This window comes from Callionymus lyra, chromosome 3, assembly GCF_982586985.1.
Source record: "Callionymus lyra chromosome 3, fCalLyr1.hap1.1, whole genome shotgun sequence".
NCBI lineage: Eukaryota > Metazoa > Chordata > Actinopteri > Syngnathiformes > Callionymidae > Callionymus > Callionymus lyra.
The window spans coordinates 37,489,790-37,510,903 of NC_141820.1; the positions used below are offsets into that span (position 1 = coordinate 37,489,790).

The window sequence follows — 21,114 nt, forward strand, 5'->3', positions numbered from 1 at the left end:
CTCTGAGTAGCTTCTCGTTTTAATGCCAACATTCTTTCAAAAGTGTCTTCAATTCAAAACCTTCCTTCCTCCTAAAGTTTAACAGTTCACATGCAAAGGAAATAGTAGTCATGAGCTGTAATGAATTTTCATTTCCATGGCTCTTCTCCAATCGTTGTCTGTCTTGACCTCAACTCGCACTCTTTGCTGTCACAGCACCGCCAGGAGAAGGAAACACAAAGCACTTTCTTCAGCACCTGGCTGCAGAAGGTGGACCAAGTTTGGTTTACCCTTCACGCACGTGCCCGGGGTGAAGTGGCTGTTATGATACGATGTGTGAAGCTCATGATGTACTGGATGCCTTTCAAGACCTACTGGACGCAGTTCAAACACTATGTGAGTGTGGAGCGACTTGTTCTCAGGGTCGTGACACAGAACACGACACTACGAGTTGAGTTAATATTATCCGCCTCTCATAGATTCAACGGCTTATGGAAAGGAAATAAAGCTGAAAGGGTCACCCTCGCCTCTTTGACTTCGATTCTTAAAGTTAACACGGCCTGCTGCGTTCCCATGGTAACAGCTTTTTTCTACGTCTGTAAGGCTAATAAACTGCTGTCCTGCTGGGAAAACAAATGATTTGTAAACAATGTTTATTGCATTGTTTCCTCTCTGAAGTTAATTAATATTGTCCATTATTATTACTGTAGAAATGAAGAACGACTTGACTAGTAAATGCAGAGCTTTGTCTTTTGGCATAAATCTTTCTCCACGACAGAGTGATAGAGTCCTCATGACTGAAGGCTGAAGATCATCTGTTCATCTCATGCTCCATCATACCCTCCCAGACTCTGGTTTCTCCTTCAGGAAAGTGGTTTTGACAGGAAGGTGTGGACTACTCAAGGTAGAGAAAAGGGTTAACATGCTGCTAGATAACAAGTACCTTCTCCAACTCCACAAAATAACAAACTCCGTCGGGCTTTGAAGACCCTGCTCTAACTTTATGACATCATGAACAATGAGAGTTCATGGTTTCATGGTCCTAACTGGAGTGAAAGAACTTGAGCCTGATTTGAAACTATCTTGAAACTAAAGTATCATTAGCGTCTCAGCAGAAGAGTGCGGTGGTCGATACTGTTTGTGTATTTACATGACTATGGAGTGGACAGGCCCACGCTGAGATTAGGCTTCCCAGAAATGTTCAGATGCTCCTGTTTGGTTAGCGGCAGCACAAACGCCCGCAAACACACACATCTAGGTTATCGTCAGCAGCAGATAAAAAGTGGAAAGTTCACCGCGAGCCGAGGTCATGTCAGATGTGTTGCAGTTTCAAAAGTAGAAGGTTTACACTTTGAAAGGAACCAGCTGGCTCCACAAAAGATTGAGATGTTTTTTCCATGCCTGTGTGTTATCAGTTGTTTAGTTATCAAGCTAACGGGTCTGACAGAGTCTTACCCTTAAATTTAAACTTGCATTTTGGGATTAGTGAGGCATGCCATTCAAGTGGTTTATGCAAGTGTGCTTTATGAGATAAAGAAATCTCAATTGAAGAAATTGATTAAAATTTATACCTCACAGGAAACGTTTGATTTGACCCTAAATTCAATTAAAATGACCTTTGTCAATTAATTTTTTTTTTTAATTGTTCTGGTCTGTCACTTCCTGGTCTTTAAGAACCGTAAAGCAGAGATAGTCGGAATCTGAAAATATGATTAGCTTGACCAAGATTGTTTATATATATAATTGTATATAAAGTCTCCTGTGTGGCTACCTGACACGCTCAAAACATCAGACACTTTCAGAACCTACCCCTTATTTGAGGACAGCACAGTCATCTAGTTACTTTTATTGAGTGAAATACCATCATCTTTCCCTCTACCAGGTTGATGTTACATTGTTATATTCAGGTTAATCCTGAATCCGAAGAAGGAGCACCGGCTTGTTTTTTTACAAACTATTCTTATTGGTTATGACACAAATAACTTTTATCATATCATTAAAATAATAGCGTCACAAGGCTTTGAAGAGAAAAGCCGCCTCTCCAGCTGTGTGTTGCTCCACAGCAACAATCAATAACTTTCTGGTTTTTATTAATAATGTATTCAATGTTTACTTTTTAACATGGAGAGAATTGTATGTTTTACTCAAGAGAAGAGCTGCTGTCACTGAAGTCAAAAGCCGGTAGGAGACTGATGGTGTGCAGTACAGGAACACCTCAGGGGACAGTACTACTTCTGCTAAAACTCCGAGCTGAGTCTCATCCAGAAGTATGCTGACGACACACTGTCATCAGTGAGCAGAGAAGCAGATGAAGTGCACCAATGCTACGCACCAGATGTAACACTAATAGACTCAGGGACTCATTCATTCCTCGTGCTATTAGATTTTACAATTCTGAGTTTGGGGGCAGGAGTTGAGTGGAAAGATGAATCTATTCTATGTTAATCTTTGTATTTTTGTGTTGTTTTTATTTGATCTATGTTCTTTATACTGAGATGTGTCTGTCTTGCACTTTGTTCTTTTCATTGCCTTTGTTCTTGTTCTTGTTTTTATGAATCTATCGTCTGTGTTGCTGTGAGCTGGAAAAACAATTTCCTGAAGGAGACCAACAGAGGGATTAATAAAGTTAATCTACATTCTATCTAAAAATACCTTTTCTTTTCTCCCTAAGCTAGTTCATTAAAAACATACAAATATCAACTGTTCTCAGATTCAGAAGGGAAACATTTCCAGCCATGTGTGATGAAAAATTTGATTTGAATTGTGATTGATAAGGTATTTGTTATGAGTAGACATCATCTGGCACGTTACAAACCTTGCCTTTCGGCTCAGCTCTTTCCTATAGACTGAAAAAAAACATTTGTTCATCTTTCTTTCATTCGTGATGTCAACGTCACCTGGTGTTCAATCTTCATGCCTAACCTTGATCACAATAGGATTGAATTTGAGACTGATATTTAGGAAAAACGTGGCTTGTGTATGATCGTGTGCATGTGTTTGTGCGTGTGCATGTATGTGTGTGTGTGTGTGTGTCATTGCAGAGGTGGAGGGAGGGGAAGAGGAGGGGGAGTCTCAAAATTGCCGCCACGTGCACTCAAACGCCCGCTTTATTACAATAACTTTCAGACGATTGGTCCAAAAACGAAAAGGTGTATTTATATACGATACCTCATTGGTCCAAAAACGAAAAGGTATATTAATATACGATACCTGATTGGTCGAGAGCGCCGAGTCTGTAGTGAACATAGCGCAGAGCTTCCAGACAGGAGATTCATGGGCGTCTCGTACTATGAGAAAGTAGTCCGCGACACGTAGTGATATTTACGATCTCTAAACCGCTTAAAAAATGTCTATCTCGTGCGAGGATGTCCTTCGTTGAATGGTGAAGAGGACTGTGTACACTCGGAGTGGATATATTTTTCGATAAGAAAGGTCGAGTTGGGTTGATGGCGGAGGGATACAGCCACCGCACTGCTAGTCAAAATATTGGCTCGGGGAGACCGCGGCGGAGCTCAGACAGCGGCGACTCTTCTTAACGTCAACACGCTGTGGAGCTGCTGCGTCCATCTCTCTCTTCAGCCGCCTCTCTCACCACATCTAGTCGGAGGTGTTTACTGGATCCACGCGTGGACTCGTCATCCTTGGATCTATTTGCTATGGTTCAGATTTAATGCCGGTTCTCGCGCGTGCGACTCCTCGGTCGTGACTCCAACGGGCGCGGTGCGGCGGAGTTTGCGCACTGCTGGGCTGGATCCACACGACACCGGCTCTCCTCCAGTTCTTTTCTCACGTTTGAGGGCGATCGGAACCGTCTGGGTTTGAATATGCTGCTGTCAAAGTTCGGCTCATTCTCGCACATTTGCAACACCACCACCATGGATCATCTGCCCGTGAAAATCCAGCTTCAGCCGGGTAGGTAGTGCGTGGCATCCCCGCGGTGAACGCGAGTTTTTAATGTTATTTATTTATTTTGACTTTAGTTAAACTGGAGAAGGAGCCTTTTGAAAAGGTGTACCAGGTCGGGTCGGTGTTGGGGAGCGGAGGCTTCGGGACTGTGTACGCCGGCAGTCGGATCTCAGACGGAGCACCGGTCAGTGTTATGATCCGCCATTGACGCGACCTTTCCTGTGTGTCGTCGTGAAGACGCTAATGTTGTGATCCTGTGCAGGTCGCTGTCAAGCATGTCGCTAAGGAGCGGGTGACCGAGTGGGGCACACTTGTAAGTATAGACAGCGGTTTGTTTTGGTCGCGTCCCCCCGGCTGGAGCAGCCTGGAGGCGGGACTCCGAGCCCAGTGACTTACGTTTGTTTGTTTGTTTGTTTTCCTCCAGAACGGAACTATGGTACCGCTGGAGATCCTGCTCTTAAAGAAGGTCAGCTCGTCGTTCCGTGGAGTTATTAAACTGCTGGACTACTACGAGCGCGCTGACGGCTGGCTGATGGTCATGGAGCGGCCGGAGCTGGTCAAGGACCTGTTCGACTTCATCACCGAGAAGGGCGCGCTGGACGAGGACACGGCGCGGGGCTTCTTCCGCCAGGTGCTGGAGGCGGTTCGGCACTGCTACAGCTGCGGGGTGGTGCACAGGGACATCAAGGACGAGAACCTGCTGGTGGACCTGCGCACCGGGGAGCTCAAGCTGATCGACTTTGGATCAGGAGCCCTCCTGAAGGACACCGTCTACACCGACTTCGACGGTGAGAGTTCAGTGACGCAGGGGTCTGTTTTTAGTGGAGGGTTTTCCTCATCATCATCATCATCATCATCATCATCATCATCATCATCATTATCATCATCATCATTATCATCATTATCATCGTCATCGTCGTTTTGTCACAGCAGAAATAATGGCCAATAATGACATCTAATTTGTATTAGGAATGTTGTTGTTGTTATGTTAGTGAGTCACCGATTGTAGGTATTAGGTCAGTGCCACGTAACATCTGTTTGTTGTGAAACCCGAGTCAGGTCTTCACGTGATGGGATCACATTGCAGTCTCTTGTGTTTGGTATCCCAGGTTCCTCCTTCCAAAGGAGGGGAGGGAGGACGAGCTGCACCTCCCTCCCCTCCTGTCTTTCCGATGTGACTCAGCCACTTTGTGTGTGTCGCACATGTTTAGTCTGACTTTTCTGCGTCATCTCAAGATCTTTTTTTTAATGTGTTTTTTTTTGTTTTGTTTTTTTATAGGGACGAGAGTCTACAGCCCACCCGAATGGATCCGCTTCCATCGATACCACGGTCGCTCGGCAACGGTGTGGTCGTTAGGTGTGCTCCTGTACGACATGGTGTGCGGAGACATCCCCTTTGAGCAAGATGAGGAGATTCTCAGGGGGCGGCTGTACTTCAGGAGGAGGGTTTCAGCTGGTGAGTGAACCCACAGACCCCCACAGACCAACGCACAACACAGACTGCAGACTCTGCTACCCCCTAGCATCAGTGAGCTGTACTGCACCTATTCCTCCCTTTTATAACTGGAAATTATTTGATGACTTGAACAATAAATTGGACTTAAATGATTATTACAAATGGCTTTCAGATTATTAGAATACACATATTAATTATATCTATAACTATCTATAAGAATGGCTGTTTGATGTGTCCAGTAAAAACTAAAATGGTACAGTACAGGTTATAGTATAGATTATATATACAGTATATATATATTTTGTTCATCCTATTTAAAATTCATCATATCAAATGTGAGGAAAACATGTTGGTAAATTGCAAATGAAAACAAATAATTAATATAAACTTATATTAACATAAAAAAATATGCAAAATGATTCACTGAAATAATCTACAAGCTAATGAACCATGGCAGATATTGAGTTTCTCCAGACATCAAGTGAATCCACATCAGAGCCACTAAGATCCATGCAAACACCATCATACTCATCATACTGATGGAATCTTCTAAGCTCACACATCCTTTTCTCTCCCGACCAGAGTGCCAGCAGCTGATCAAGTGGTGCCTGGCCCTGCGGCCCTCCGACCGTCCCACACTGGAGCAGATCTGCGACCACCCTTGGATGAGGATGAGCGCCACGACGCCATCCGAGTCGCCCCAAACGGCGGAGGAGCCCTCCAGCGGTGACGAGATCCGCCTCAGGACCATAGACACAGACTCTTCATCAAGCACAACCTCGAGCAAGGAGAGCCTCTGATGGACCCTGAATAAGACTTCTGATTCTGAGGAGGGTTGTACCGGAGCCTCAGAGCTCAAAACTTTATTTTCCTCTTTTGTAGGGAATTATTTATCAACCCCCAATCCTGTTTCCATTTCACTCGTTTCCTAACAGGGAACTTTTTTTTGCTGTTTGAGCGGTTTTACCAGCGTTATTTATTCACCCTCGCCCCCCCCCAAACTCTCCCCCCTCCTATTAACTCTTGAGCTGGTTATGCAGCTGGCGAGGCCTTCCTGCTCAGACACGGCTGCTCTCATAGAGCTCGGAGATGAACTTTTTATTTAAATGTTTTGATTTTGGAGTGCCTTTTTTGGAACGCTGCTTTTTTTTTTCTCTCGTGTGGGTGGGGTTATCTCAACCTTCTTCTTTTTAATGGGAGAGGGGGTTCCATTCTGTGATGGAAGGAGGTCAGTGCTGAAAAGCCAACCGCCCCCCCGACCAAGAGGCTACGATAGCATTAGAATAGAAAAACTATTGGGGAGTTTACTGGGAGGTGGGTAGGTTGACGTGGGGGGGGTCTATAACAATGGAATACTTGAAACACACCCGACTCTACTCTGTATCACTCTCTTTGAAGCTGCTCTCTCACTCTATAGCCTGAACAGGTGTTTTTCGGAAACTGGATCCTGTCTCCTCTGAATGTCTAACACACACACACACACACCTCCACCCCTCTGCTGCCCTCGCTCCTCAGGGGAGGGGGTGACCTCTGCTCTCCTGCCATCTCACTGCTCAACACTACGTGGCCCCACCCCCCTGACCTCCCTCATTTTGGGAGGGTTCGGGGTGTGAAATGCACAATCAATGCAATATTCATACTTTTTATTTTTTAAAATATTGTACAGTGTGGATTTTCTCTTGTGTGTATATTTTTCTTTCTATTTGCATTTTTAATTTATTCGTACACATGTAGACATTCCACACTTGTGGTTATTTATTTATTTATTGTCTAAGCTTAAACCCCTTTTTTAACTTAATTAATGTTTTTTTTTTCTTTTGCTTTCCCTCTGGGCCTTTTAGTTTGCATTCCTAAAACCTTTTTTTTTTTCTTCATATCAATAATATTTTGGGGGAATGTTGAGAATGCACTGATGTGGTTGTCGATGAAAAGCAGAATAAAATAAGTTTACTTCAGTTTTTTTTTTCCAGAAGAGTAATTGAATGTTATTTAACTACTTAATCAAAAGATGTTCTGATGGCGTTCATCCCATGGACCTGGCTCCTGTCGCTGTCGAGCTTTTTTTCCTTAGTTGGAAAGTTTCAACATGCGGCCTCACGTTTTTTTTTTTTTTTCAATTCGGCTGTCTGTGGCTGTGATGAATGGATATTGCTATTTTTTGATACAAAAGTTTCAATTAAACTCCCGTTTTTATGTACAGAATCAACAGTGTCTGTGTTCCTCATGTTTTTCATCTTCATTAAGTACTTTTAAGTTACTATACCTATGATATTACAAATGAACAACAATCTCCAGCTAGCATTAGCTTGCCACCACATTAGCTCAAGTTTCATGATACAATTGTTACGTTTTTCTTTCTTTGAACTTTTAAAGACAAAACATTAAATATCTTTACACTAGGATTCCTGTGGATCAATTGTTACATAATTCTCTTGGATTGAGCTGCATTTGAAAGCCTTTGCTCCTCCTTAGTGGGAGAGATAAGTGCAGGATGCAAGGCTGGAAAACTCACCATGAGCCTCCAGAGCATGGTTGAGAAAATGCATTTCCACATTTACCTGGGATCATTGTGGGGGTCTTCAAACCAAAGATAAACAAGATCAACAAATAAGAAGCTTAAACAAGGAAAACACAGAAAAAAGCTCAAAATAACGATATAGGGGCTTTTTTTCCACAAATAAGAACTTGAATCAAATTTAGGTTTAGCTTGTTCACTTGCTTGCTGGTGATGATTGTAGTGGGTAACACACCACAGATCTGCTTGAGATGCTTATTAAAAAAAACCCAGTAGCACTACTGTTCTTGTCTCATGGCTTCGACTCATGCAAACATCCCTACGTTGTTGTTGAACCAACCCTAAAGTTTCTGTTTTCACCATGTTAGGGTTGATATTCTACTTTGCTTCATGCTTTCTTCTGAGTATGTAATGTGTCCCAACACTGTGTCCACTAGTTTTCAGTAACTTTTGGTAAGAGAACATGGAAGGACACTTGCCAGCGGGTCTGTGATGACTGTCTTCAACAGGTGACGCTGCCTGCAGTCAGTCAGAGTAAGTAAGATGATATGTTTGATGCTGTTTCTTTCACTGCTGGACTCCGACCATCATTTACCTGCGTAAATAGACATGCTCAAATGTGGTTGACTCAATTACAGTTTTCGATGTGACACAATTGGAATATCTGCGCCTGATATGATCGAAGGTGAATCTTGTGCCTTCAGTAATAATCATAATAATAACACAAACGTGTCACATGGCAGCAGTCGGGGGCACCATTAACTGAGTGATCGTCACTGACAGTGGGGCTCTTTGAAGGCATATTTCTGAAAGAGCAAGTGAGGCTGAGCGCCGAGTGTGTATGCATATCACACACACATATACACACTCGGAAAATAAAACTAATTGCTTTTCCATTTTATGCCTGCCCTTTGACTACCTAGCTTTACAATAACATAAGTCCTTCCATTATTAGAGGCAGGAAGACTGTGAGTAACCGAGGCTGCTGATGACGCAGGCGTGTGTGAGTGTTTTTGTTGTGTGAGTGTTATGAGTTTTCTGTGTGCGTATGTTTTGTGTATGTGTGGTTTACTCCTCAGCAGCAAAGTGATTTTTTGCGTTTCTCGCAGAGGTGCTGCCCCCTCTGGTAAGTCATTGAGCAACACTGGAGAGAGATTGTGTTGACAACTTTCAAAGCATTGTCAATGTCTTATCTGTGGCCAGATTAAAATGGATCATTTGCTTGGTTCTCATAACAGTTCTTAACAGAAGACAAAAGTGATATTTTGAATGCAGTCAGATGAAAGCTAGAAACAGAAGCCAAGGACAACTGGCGGAGGAGAGAAGACGAGGGAGGAAGATCAAGTTATCATGGAGGAGGAGGACACACGGTGGCAACCTTGGTGGGAATTGCCAAACTAGAAGGTGCAAAAGAAAAGTCTCACCCTTGTCGTCTCAGAGCAAGCTGGTCATGTGACCTGCTAAATAAGATCCTCACGTAGAGCAGCAAAAACAGAAAAACAATCAGTATAACAGCATAAGTAACAAGTACCATTGAAGGCACTAATGAATGAATTTAAAAATGTTTACTGAATACTAAATGGTATTCCTAAAAATATAGCTACTAGGTTTGTTTGGAGATATTCACATATAGGCTGATACACACATATGTACAAATGTATGTACAAGCATGTGTACAGGTTGCACACATAAATATTGGTTATCGTCAATTTCTTTCAACCACTCCGCTGCTTCTTGCACTAACTCTGCAATATTACTCTCTCATTAACGCCTGTTGCTGTGGAAGTTTTGCAATTAAAAAAAAAATGTAATGGTGTTAACTTGTGTCTCGTGTTGAGAGAAGCTCCCGTCAAAATGATTAGTTACCGCTTTTACCATGGAGGCGGGGTTTAATTTCCTCCAAAGACACACTGTGCAGAGTCTAGGATGGAACCCAGACTCTGGACCTGAGGGGAGGGGGAAACTGAGGAGCTGTCGATAGCGAGGGAGAAGTTGTCAATTTAAACAAATGATGACACCCTTGAATTCCGTATCAGTGAGGGTGTGAGACAGTATGTGTTTCCGTAAGACTACAGGCGCAGTGAGACAGCGTGATGCTTCCTCAGCAATGTGGCAGCACGTGGAGGTTCCTCCACAAGCCGACAGACTCGCAGGAAGGAGCCAGATGGACTCATGGGCCTGAAGTGGCCTGATAGGCACAGATGGACGGGTGGGTGGCTCAGTCTGGATGGCCTGCAACAGGAAGACTCCATCTCTTCTACTAACTTTTATTCAACCATCTTTCAATAAGCCGTGGGCCCTTTGATCGTGACCATCTTTTAAATAGTAATAAAAGGACAATATTCAGTAAAAAACAACAACAATGTAAATCTGTATAAATATTTCTGCTGCTCTTGTTCTTCGGTCACTATGAAGCTCATGGCATGAATTCTGGATCAGTGGTGATTAAGGAAGAGTTTGTTTGTAACTTTACGTTCATCAGGACGGCTGTTTGCCTGTGATTGGATTTTTGCCAGCAGCCGCTTCATTAAAAATCCCCCGCCAGTGGCTAGAACCTGGGCCGGGAACTTTCTACCTCACACTATGAAGGAAGCCATTGTTCCACCTGGACACGGTAAACATCACGAAGGTGTTTGGTTCTTGTGAAGACGTGAGAAAACACGTGTGGAGAGTCACTCTGTGCACACATAGACAGAGACAGAAGTAGGTCTTTCAAACCTCTGTTGCCAGGAAACCAAACAACAACAAGGTGAGACCAAGAGACCGTTGAGTCCGAGTGAGTTGTCACATCACCTAATCCATCGAGTCAGAGTCTCCCCCGTGAAGGCTACGTGCTAAAACTCATCCAGGGACGTCATCAATCCAATAATCCGAAAATCACAGGTTAAAACTGACCTGGAAGACACATCTGTGAGAAACTATGAGTGTTAAGTGTCACCGTTTGTGTAACAAATTCATTTCTGGGAATCTTTTTAATTACATGTTTCAGATTTATAATCTTATTTCCTTAGTTTAATCTTGTTTTCATTGTATTACTTTACAGTATATTTATTCACAATTAATCTTCAATTTACATTTACTTTTTATCTATTTTAAATATTGTTGATACATTATGATTTTAGGTACAATTATCAGTCTAACCTTATATTGTTATTATTTTATTCATAATTAGCTAAATGTTCAATTATATTCCTTTATTCTAATTAAAATACTTATTATCTCAATTGTTTTTTGTCAAAAAAAAAGTGCGATACATCAGTGCCTTGTAAGCTTTTTAAGACGTCTGTATTAGTGGAAAACAAAACGTTGATTCACTAAGAAATCCTTGTTCTACCTCAGAACTCCCTTCTGGGGGGACCTATCTGGCGTCCTCGTCGTCAGCATTCATTACGAAGTTACGTTTATGAGAGACTTTACGATGTAAACAACGGTGGGAGACGAGAACACCAATGAAGTTAAACGCCAGCTAATTTGAAAATGTGATTTTTTTATAATGTTTTAATGTTTTTCTGTTGTTGTTGTTTACCACTATTGCGTGAGAGGCAGCGCGCTGGCGCAGGAACATGCCGCCTGATTCATTTTTGAACAGGATTTGCGATTGAATGTTTGGAAATGAATCAGAAAATGATGAGCTCAGGTGAGGCTCGAGATAAGAGCTGAGACACCATTTTGAGGACAGGATGAGGCGTGAAATTGGATCTAGATGAGACACGATATGAGATGAGACAAAACGTGAAATGATCTTGTATAAAAACACAAGATATCAATCCAAGTTGACACCTGGGAGGAGATCTGGGACAAAATGATGGGATGTGAGTCAAGAACTTTATCTTAGTTGAGACCTGAGCTAAAGACGAGACAGAATTTGAGTTGACATTTAAAAAACGCGGATTCAAATTTGGGTCAAGAGCGGAAATGAAACCTGAGATCTGAGATCAAATGTGGAATCGTACTTGAGACAGGAACATGGTCTGAAATTGAATTGAGATGAGATCTGAAGCAAGACTGTGAGACCTGAGATAGGATGTCGGACAATCTCAATAAATAAAAACGACAGATCCTCTCTGGTTCAATCCAGCATCTTCTCCTCCAAGTTGTCTGTGATTCCTAACCTTCTGACAACGTCAACACATGAGTGTTTTGATCCTGTGAGTGTGCTGACACCACCTGTTCCTCCCCTTCTTTGTTGATCACCTGCGGCGATGGTCGTCACCGTGATTGTGTTACAACGAGCACAGTCTGTTCCCAGAGGTGGAGACAAGGGATTCCTGATAATAAGCCGCAATTGTTTCCCTAATGGCTGTATTTCTTTCTTCCCCTGCTCTCTGGGTCACAGCACGACGCTTCCCGAAACACCTGAGTGTACAGAAGCGGTTTCCACAACGACAGCCGCACACCGGCACCTTTGATGATTGTTGTTTCTGTCTTGTTTATTGACTGTGAACAACTTGTACCTGCATAAAGTCACTGTGCTCTTTGGTTCAGCCACTTTGTTTTAGTTTTTCTAGATGTGTCTTCTTTTTATGAAATGATGTCCATACCTTTTGAATTGGTTTTCTCACAATATTTTTTATCCTTTATAATGCTGTGTTCTTGAAGGTTGAATTGACAAACGCACCAAGATAAAAGTCTGCTGTGATTCATTTTTCACTTCAAATCTGCTGCAGTCGAGCCAGAAGTCCCATCGCTCTCTCCCTTCCCTCTCCCTCCCTCCCTCTCTCTCTGCAGCACGAGAGCCACAGGGAGCCGTGGAAGGAAGCAAACATGGTTTTTTTTATTGGAGGCGAGCGAGTGCACTGCAGCACAACCTGCAGCAGCAGAAGTAGGTCATGTCCAGCGTCATCGCACGAAGATGCAGCGGGGCCTCTGGTCACGGCCCACTTTCAGCTTCTGTTTGGGAAAGTTACAAGGCAGGAAAACTGACACTCCAAGCAAATAAAATAGAATATTTCAGAGGTACCCTTGCTTATTAGGATGGAGGGGGCAGCAGGCTCCCTGAAGAGACCCAGACATGGCGTCAGAATTCTGCTTATGTGCTAACACGAAATGATTGAGAATTTTTTCCTTGTTTTAGTTGACAAATCCCAGCTTTGAAAACATTGGTGTACAATTAGGAGCAGGGGCACCAGGACAGTACCTTGAGGGATCCCACTGATACAATATGGATATCAGAAGGGATGAATGGATAAAAAGGTGGGAGGGTGACCACAAAGTTTGACAGCTCGAGTGAGTCACGTGACTGGATACTGCAGCTCAGCATCTTCACTTCGTGAACCTTGGATTCCTGCTCAGAAGTGCTTTCAGAGGTGGGACTCTGCCTGCAGCCTTCGGGTTCAACTGCAGGCCACAGAACAAATGTGGGTCAGCAGCAGCTGGAAGCAAAAGACTCTGAACTCTGGACCCCACAATAGTTTGATCTTCGTCAACCAGAGGTATTGCAGTATTAGCTGAACCTAAATTAAGCAATATTATCCATTTAACAAGTTTACATTTTATTGAAAAAATGTTATCAATATCAACATTATTAGACACATGTTTGATGCATTTCCTCATCCTAGTTCCAAGATTATCTCAATAAACCTTCACTGGTTGTATCCAGTTATTTTGCCATCACATGGTATGTTCTAGAACAAAATATTATTGCCTCTCCTCTCCCTCACATGTTGTGATGATCTCCATCACAACATGTTTATGCTGATGTGAGCAACTGTGTGTTGTGTCTGCAGGCGACGACTTCACTCATGTGACTCCCTGTGTTTACGCAAATGTGCTGATGAACGTCTCCGTGCTCGTGACTCATGACCGGCCTGTTGACGTCCTAAAAATAGACGCCGTGCTCGGCTCAGTCAATTATTCAAAACCTTGAGAAAGATGAGTTTCCTCTGTTGTGCTTCTCGACCGGGTGGAAGCGTTGTGAGTGAGTGTCACTGTGTCGGAGGTGTTTTCCTCTCATCATCCGTAGTCATGTGTCAGAGACCGGCACACAACAAAGACACTGTTCTTTCCTCATATGCAAATTCATGGCAAACAGCCCGCCGTGACAAACATCACGCTAGCTCTCATCAGCGTCACGCTAGCTGGCGTCAACACAAATACCAGAATAAATATACATCATGTTCTTGTCAAATTGTGTCAACAGGATATTTTGTGCTTTCTGCTCCAATGCTGAAATATGCAGAGAATGTTCTATTCTGGTTTAATAAATAAATATTGACTAGAATTGTTTGTTTCGGTTCCAGTTCTAAAATGACTCATCAAAAACATTTTTTTATTTTTTATTTTATTTGAACAGACCAGTATTGAATGGTAGTACGTCAGTGCCATGGTTGAAATAATTCATTTGCTGGAGATAACTCCGTTATGAGGGTTGTGGGGGGAAGGGGGGGAAGGGGGGGCACACAAAGACACATTCAAATTCACACATACTCATTACTACGGACAATTCCCCCAAGTTTCCAATCAACCTTTGTATGTTTTTGGACTGTGGGAGTAAACCAGAGTGCCTTGAGTAAACCCACACAACACGGGGAGAACATACAAACTCCACACAGAAAGGTGACAAGTTGGCTCCCTCCTACTAATACTTTTAATTTGTATATTAAAAATGTTGAATTTGTTTTGGCACTGATCTACTTTCATAGTGTGTGTTATTTTTCCTTTTATACGAATAGTCATTCTTGTATACAATTATTCTTTCTTTTCTTGGTTGAAATATTTTATCATATCTTAAAAGCTACATTTGTATATGCTTTCCCTCTTCTTTTAATCTTCTTTTAATTACAACTTTGAAAGCTTCTTGATTGACAAATTCAACAGCTTTTTTTTAATTATTATTTCATTCAACTGTTTAATGATATTTCCCTGCAAAGAACTGGCGAATGGTCTTGGGTGTCCTATTTTTGTGCCAAAATTATTTAATTATTTAAAGTAACTTCCTCTTTGTGAAACATGCCTGCTGGAGGTCCTGAGCGAACAGACTGAAGGTTCCACCTGGTTCTACATCACCAGGAGCTTCCAGCTCAATCAATCGCCCATGGTTTGGACGCGCCACAATAAAAGACAGAATTCCGACGGCGGGTTCACCCAGGACATTTGCCTGCGTCCATTCATACGGTTTGCCCTCAGTCCCACATGAACCCCACTGACCCCCCTGGTCACCCCTTCCACATAAACAGCCAGGCACGCCAGGAATGCCCACGTGCATTGACAGACATGTTTGTTGGGTTAGCCGGTCAGAAGCAGGAGCGGAGGGTCTTTTGTTATTGGCTGGGGCGCAGGGCGTGTCCAGTGCTGCTCAAAGAAGCCGTGAGCATCAGCAACATCCCGCTTTCATCCTGAAATTCCGGATCCGTGACATACGGACATTGTCCGGCTGGATAATGATAACAAGAGGACGAGCAGAGCCAATGACACATTGTATATTCATTGATTTTGTTGCAAATTCTTGTTTCTTTGGTCGTATTTTTGATGACTCAATATTTCATTTTATTATTGTACTGTTTACAATCAAACACCCATAATAAAGATTATAGGTCACTTGTATGTTTTACTTTCTCTTGCTGAATAGCTCTACTCAAAGTATCTGCTTGATGACAGAGCTCCAAGAGGTCCCGCTGGAATTCTTCTAGTGTTGTTCAGCACAGATGGATTCTACAAGATCAGACAAGATTTAAGTCCCTCAAATCTGAGTGAATCTTAACTTCTTTTAATTAAAAAAAAGCAACTCTCAAATTCAGTTCACACACTTTTCATGTAACTTTTCATGCCTCACACACCGCACGTGTATTTTCTTCCACACCGTGAAAGATATTTCACGGTTCGTAAAAAACCTCCTGACCTTAATGAAATTTTGCTGACTCATCAAGAGTTTGCACACAAAATACTACGCATTAGACTTTCATGAAAACATTTTTTTTTTAAAGTGTCCTGTACAACAATCAAATGTCACCATTGTTAGGGCAATAAAATAACAAATAGCTGATTGTTGGTTCAATTCCTTTAAAGACAGGAAGTTGTGAACTTTTGAGAATTAAAGAGACTAAGTTTCATTATATATATATATATATATATATATATATATACGATTGGTGAACACGACTTGTCAGCTTGAGCATTTGTAACTACAGATGTCATGTCATAAGAACCGTATTGATGATGTGAGCAAGTTGCCGCAAACATGTCGACCCACTGCTCACATATATTAGTGCAGATGTTAGTCATACTAGTAGAACCACTACTTTGAATTACATGATGATGATCCAGACATTTAAATGGGTAAGAATTTCTGGGCAGAAACTGGGTTTGACAAGAGACTCCTTGGAATTAAATATGTTGTGAATCTTCAAATCTTTCTTTGCTTGGCAGGTGCGAGTCATAACAAATGATACAAAGAAGAGATTAATTCTTTGACAGTTTGCCTCAATCATCAACATGAACTATTCAACCAGGAGAGGCTTGGACAGTTTAGAGTTCTGAAAAACGTGTAAATGTTATGAGGTAGCAAAAGAAGAATCTTCCAAGTTTTATGAATCATAGAGGGTTAGATATGTGAACATTTGGTATTCCCCCGAGATGGGGTGTTGACACTGCTGGTGGTAACTTTCTACGCAATGGTAATCAATTTTCAATCATTACGAACTAACTACAGTTATTTAAACAAAACTAATAGAAGGTAGAGAAAGCAATTTCACAAGAGCAACAGTCGCAAGGTAAACTGCTTTCTGAGGCAAAAACCTTGAACAGAATTAGACCGTGTGAACGGCCTCCCAATGCAAGGTAGAGGGAAGAGGGAAACAAAGAGTAGCAATCTAGACACTTAGAACTGAGATGTTGAATCCGGTGGTCCTGTCCAGTTTAAAGTTGACTGCAGCAATGAAGAACAGAGCTATAACCGTGAAGACTGGAGGTGTATGGGGAGGACGGATCACAGTTAATGATGACTGGTCTCTGGAGATGCTGTGATCATTTGATTGGTTGAGGAGAAGGGTGTAGCGCTGGTCAGCGGTTTGAGAAGGAGATAGAGTGATGAAGAAATGAATGGAGAGAAGGTCCCAGCTGAGTGAAAGAGTTGTGAGAAGGAAACACAGACGTCTTCCTGATTAACCTTCCGTTAAACTTCATCAGTCCAACAGTCCAAGAGTCACTTAAAGGGGTTTTCTCCTGGTTGCAGCAACAATCACTGTACTTGTAGTGACGCTTATTACCAGCAAAACAACGCCTCCTTTGTTCCTTGTACTGTCGCCTTGACAACACACACATTGTTCTCACACTTCTGTCAGGTGTAAGGAAGGTGCAATGTCGCCCCACCCCACCCTCACCTCCTCCGGTGAGGCCCGCACACCCCAGCCTATGCTGGAGGTGATGCCTGCAGCTCCAACTGAGGCTGATTTGGAGGAATCTGGTGGGATTGAGATTAAGCTTAGTGGTCAGGCAGGTGGAAAATAATGGTGTCTGGAGGAAATGTTGTTTTAAGAGGGAAAGACACTGTGAGACCTGTGTGTGTGTGGATGTGTGTGTGTGTGTGTGTGTGTGGATGTGTGTGTGTACGTGGCAACAGTTACATCTGGTCTCTGTTTCTCTGCTTCAACTCACTCACCCCTCAGATCCAGATGAGCAGCTCTACACTCGCCACGACATCTTGGCAGGACCTGATCTGCTGGTGATTGGTTGCTGCCCAATTCCTCCGTTGACTTGAGAACAAGACCCCCAGATCTCCGGAGATCCCTACATCAACAACAAAACGATCCAGATCTCTCTTCTGTATAGCATCTTACTAGTCCCTTAACATCCTCCTCTCTCTTGGATCTCTCCTCCTGAGGGCTTCTCTATGAGTCTCTGGAAAACATTTTTTAATATTATTGTTAAACATTGAGGAAGTCATAATTTTTTTTTAAAAGACATATCGCAGATAAAAATTAAATATAAAAAATACTTTTAAAACTAAATAAAGACAATTATGACCATATAGTTTCTGTAATATTCATCATAATTCCTAAATTTAAAATGTTCATAATCATTTTATTATTGCTTCAAATGATCTAGTGTTAAAGATAAACTAATGTCAAAAACTAATTTTATTAACTAACATTAACTTCCTAACATATTTCTAATGTTGAAGTCTTCTTCTCCAAGATACAGTAAATCCTTCATTGTGATGATGTTTTAAAGTTATTACTTTATATAGGTCATGAGAGCGAATTAACGATATATTAATGGGCTTCGCTCCCCCTCCAGCCGGCTGTAATCACGCTCTGCTTTGTTTATACAACAAGTCCCTTGGAGGTCGAGAATTCCGGGATCGATGACACGCGATGACAAACCTCAATGCATCACAGCAGAGTGAGCGGGGCCTGAACACATTTTCTAATGTAAATATATCTATATATAGAGAGTTTTGTACAAACAGACACATACTGATGAGTACAGTTGCTGAGAGGAGATCACTGGACAAACTACTGTCCATCATGGATGATGACAGTCATCCTCTGAATACTGTCATCAGTGAGCAGAGAAGCAGAATGAGTGCATGAATGCTCCTACCCAGGTGCAACACTAATAGACTCAGGGACTCATTCATTCCTTGGGCTACTAAATTGTACAATTCTGAGTTCCGGGGCAGGAGTGGAGCGAAAGTATCTGGATGTTCTGTTCTATGTTAATCTTTGTATTCTTTGTCTTTGTTGTTTTTCTTTGATCTATGTTCTTTGTCTTTATCTTTATACTTAGATTGTATCATCTTGTTCTTTCTCTTTATTTCTCTTTGTTCTTGTTCTTATTTTTATTTTTATGAGTAATTGCTGCATTGCTGTGTCTAATTGGAAAAAAACAATTTCAATCAATAAAGTTCTACCTAACCTTACCTAAACTACATATTAAAATAAAAGAAAACAAATGTTTGTCCTGACATTCTGACAACATATATTATGTTATAAATGAACCACTTAAGGCTCCAAAACTCAATTTGATAAAAGTGTATCGACAAGTAGAGAGTGAAAGAAACTGTTGACTCGCTGGTTCGATTTGAATCGGGAATTTGTTACATAATTGGGTCTTTGGTACTCTTCCATCTGCGAGTACTCTGCTGGCAGGTCTGAGCGTGCGGGTGTGTGTAGCTGTGTGGGCGAGAGCCGTATGGAGGTGTGAGTGTGTGTGAGATGCTTATCTTTCATTGGAGTAATCAGTTTGTGTCATTTATTTATTAGAGATTGAATGATATAATCTGTCCAACCACAACTCTGTGAATAGACTGACCAAGAACTGTGTGTGTGTGTGTGTGTGTGTGTGTGTGTGTGTGTGTGTGTGTGTGTGTGTGTGTGTGTGTGTGTGTGTGTGTGTGTGTGTGTGTGTGTGTGTGTGTGTGTGTGTGTGTGTGTGTGTGTGTGTGTGTGCTTGTGTGCGTGTCTGCAAGGGCTGCTGGTGAGTGGGCCGCTCAGTTCCTCGGTGCTGTGCCATTCACAGATGAAGAAGAGAGCCCGGCGGCGAGCCAAGTCGGAACTGCCGAACCAGGATTTTGTACCAGTGTTGCGTAACAGCAGCCAGATCAAGCTGCGCAGTAGCTCGATCACACGCTTCTCATTGTACTTCACAGTTGAGGGGTAAAAAAGAGGAAACTCTTTGAAAGGATTGAGTCAAGAAGACACATCTGTGTTAAGTTTTCATCTTTGAGTGGGTTTCTTTAGGGCTCTCTGGTTTCCCCGACTCTAAATTGTGTGTGTGTGTGTGTGTGTGTGTGTGTGTGTGTGTGTGTGTGTGTGTTGTTGTCTCTCTAAACTGACTTCATTATGTCACTATGAGGACCCACTAGATCGACTCATTAATTCGAGTCACTTAAGTGATTAACTCAAATCTATCGAAACGTTCAAACGGAGGAGAACTTAGGACAACATCAGCAAACAGTGAATCACCCAGTTAAGACAAGCCTAGCTAATCAATCGAGTAATTGATCACATATATGAATTTACAGCTTCCATGTGACCTCCTAATAAAACACATCTGCACACGAAGCGTAACTGAGAACACGTGGATGTAGGCGCTTGTTTCTGTGTGTGCCAGGAGCTCCACATGGCAGATATACGTCCAAAAGTGCTGAACCGGCAACGGCCACTGACAGGAGGGGCTTCGCTGACCCAGCAGAGTCGCCCGCACCCCCGCACCCCCGCACTCAATCCACATCTGACGTTAAATGTCAGCTTAGGTGGTGTGAGCGAGAATTTCCTCCAAACTGTGGCCGCTCTGCTGTGTGAGTTGAAGGATACATTTTAATAAATACTAAAAATGTGTGAATTAATGTTTATTTTCTCACAAATTTGTTGTGTATTTATTAGGTTATTTAAGTGTATGTGATGTTTGTGTGTGTATGTGGGGTTGGGGTGTCATGTACCGATGATCTGGAGTGTATGTTGGGGTCTAGTTTAATCTACTGCTGTGGTTTTATCGTAATGCTGTAATTATCTCTTCAGTTGTGTGATGATTTTATTGGTGCGTGTGTGGTTATCTCAAGTGTGTTGTTTTCTTAGCGTGTTTGGTTTGTTTTTCTAGTGGTTTTCTAGTGTTATCTGTTTTTGGTTTAGGGGTGTATGTGTGGTGAGATGGGTGTGTTGTTACCTGAGGTGTTGTGTTGTATCCTGAGATGTGTGTGGGTATCTTCTAGGTCTGTGTGCCTTTTGTTAAACTGTTCACTCAAAGGTTTGTTTATCTTATTTGGGTAAGGGTTATTTTAAGGAGGGGCTCAAACTTGTGGCCTGTGGGATCCTGGCCTATAATTTACACTCGACTCCTTCATTTTGATCCTACTATTACTCAACTCCGGCATGTTTAACCCCCCTGCTGAGATGCTGGAATGCCGCCATCCCTGCTACCTATTCTGCATAGTCCTCCTTATACAGTATATCATCATATGGACTGTTTCATTCCCCACTGGTTGACCGAACAACTGATAGCGTTAGCATCTCCAACATCTGATGCTGTGCCACCTACTGGTCATCCAGACTCCCAATATACTTATCAATATGTGACTCATCCTCACTGTCATCTAGCCCCTGACTGTGCCTATCTAGTCAGTGGCAGATCTTTTTTGGGGGTTTAAAGCTGATTCATCATCTGTTTAGGTGTTTGTTGGATGCATAGCTGTTTAAGCATCTGGGGGACTTGTATAAAGAAAATGTATAACCACGTCTTGCAGAGCGACCCTCGCAGGCTTCATCCCTGTTTATGCCCCAAAGGATAAACAGGAGCTGGACGCCATGGCAACACACACCTC

General features: G+C 42.4%; 1 protein-coding gene across 1 annotated transcript; it reads left to right on the forward strand.

Annotated features, from left to right (window-relative positions):
• The first annotated feature begins 3,510 nt into the window (after positions 1-3,510).
• On the forward strand, positions 3,511-7,543 carry pim3 (Pim-3 proto-oncogene, serine/threonine kinase). Its single transcript, XM_087787824.1, has 6 exons — positions 3,511-3,891; positions 3,960-4,069; positions 4,148-4,198; positions 4,310-4,673; positions 5,165-5,341; positions 5,924-7,543. The coding sequence occupies exons 1-6, from the start codon at positions 3,804-3,806 to the stop codon at positions 6,139-6,141; spliced, it is 1,008 nt and encodes a 335-aa protein (XP_087643950.1). The 5' UTR covers positions 3,511-3,803; the 3' UTR covers positions 6,142-7,543.
• The last annotated feature ends 13,571 nt before the right edge of the window (positions 7,544-21,114 follow it).

What these genes read in the sequence shown, in the direction of transcription:
- pim3 (XM_087787824.1), top strand. Translation starts at nt 3,804, where the DNA reads ATGCTGCTGTCAAAGTTCGGCTCATTCTCGCACATTTGCAACACCACC. An exon ending in GAAAATCCAGCTTCAGCCGG is followed by an intron (nt 3,892 to 3,959) that starts GTAGGTAGTGCG and finishes TTTTGACTTTAG; the next exon opens with TTAAACTGGAGAAGGAGCCT. An exon ending in GGATCTCAGACGGAGCACCG is followed by an intron (nt 4,070 to 4,147) that starts GTCAGTGTTATG and finishes GATCCTGTGCAG; the next exon opens with GTCGCTGTCAAGCATGTCGC.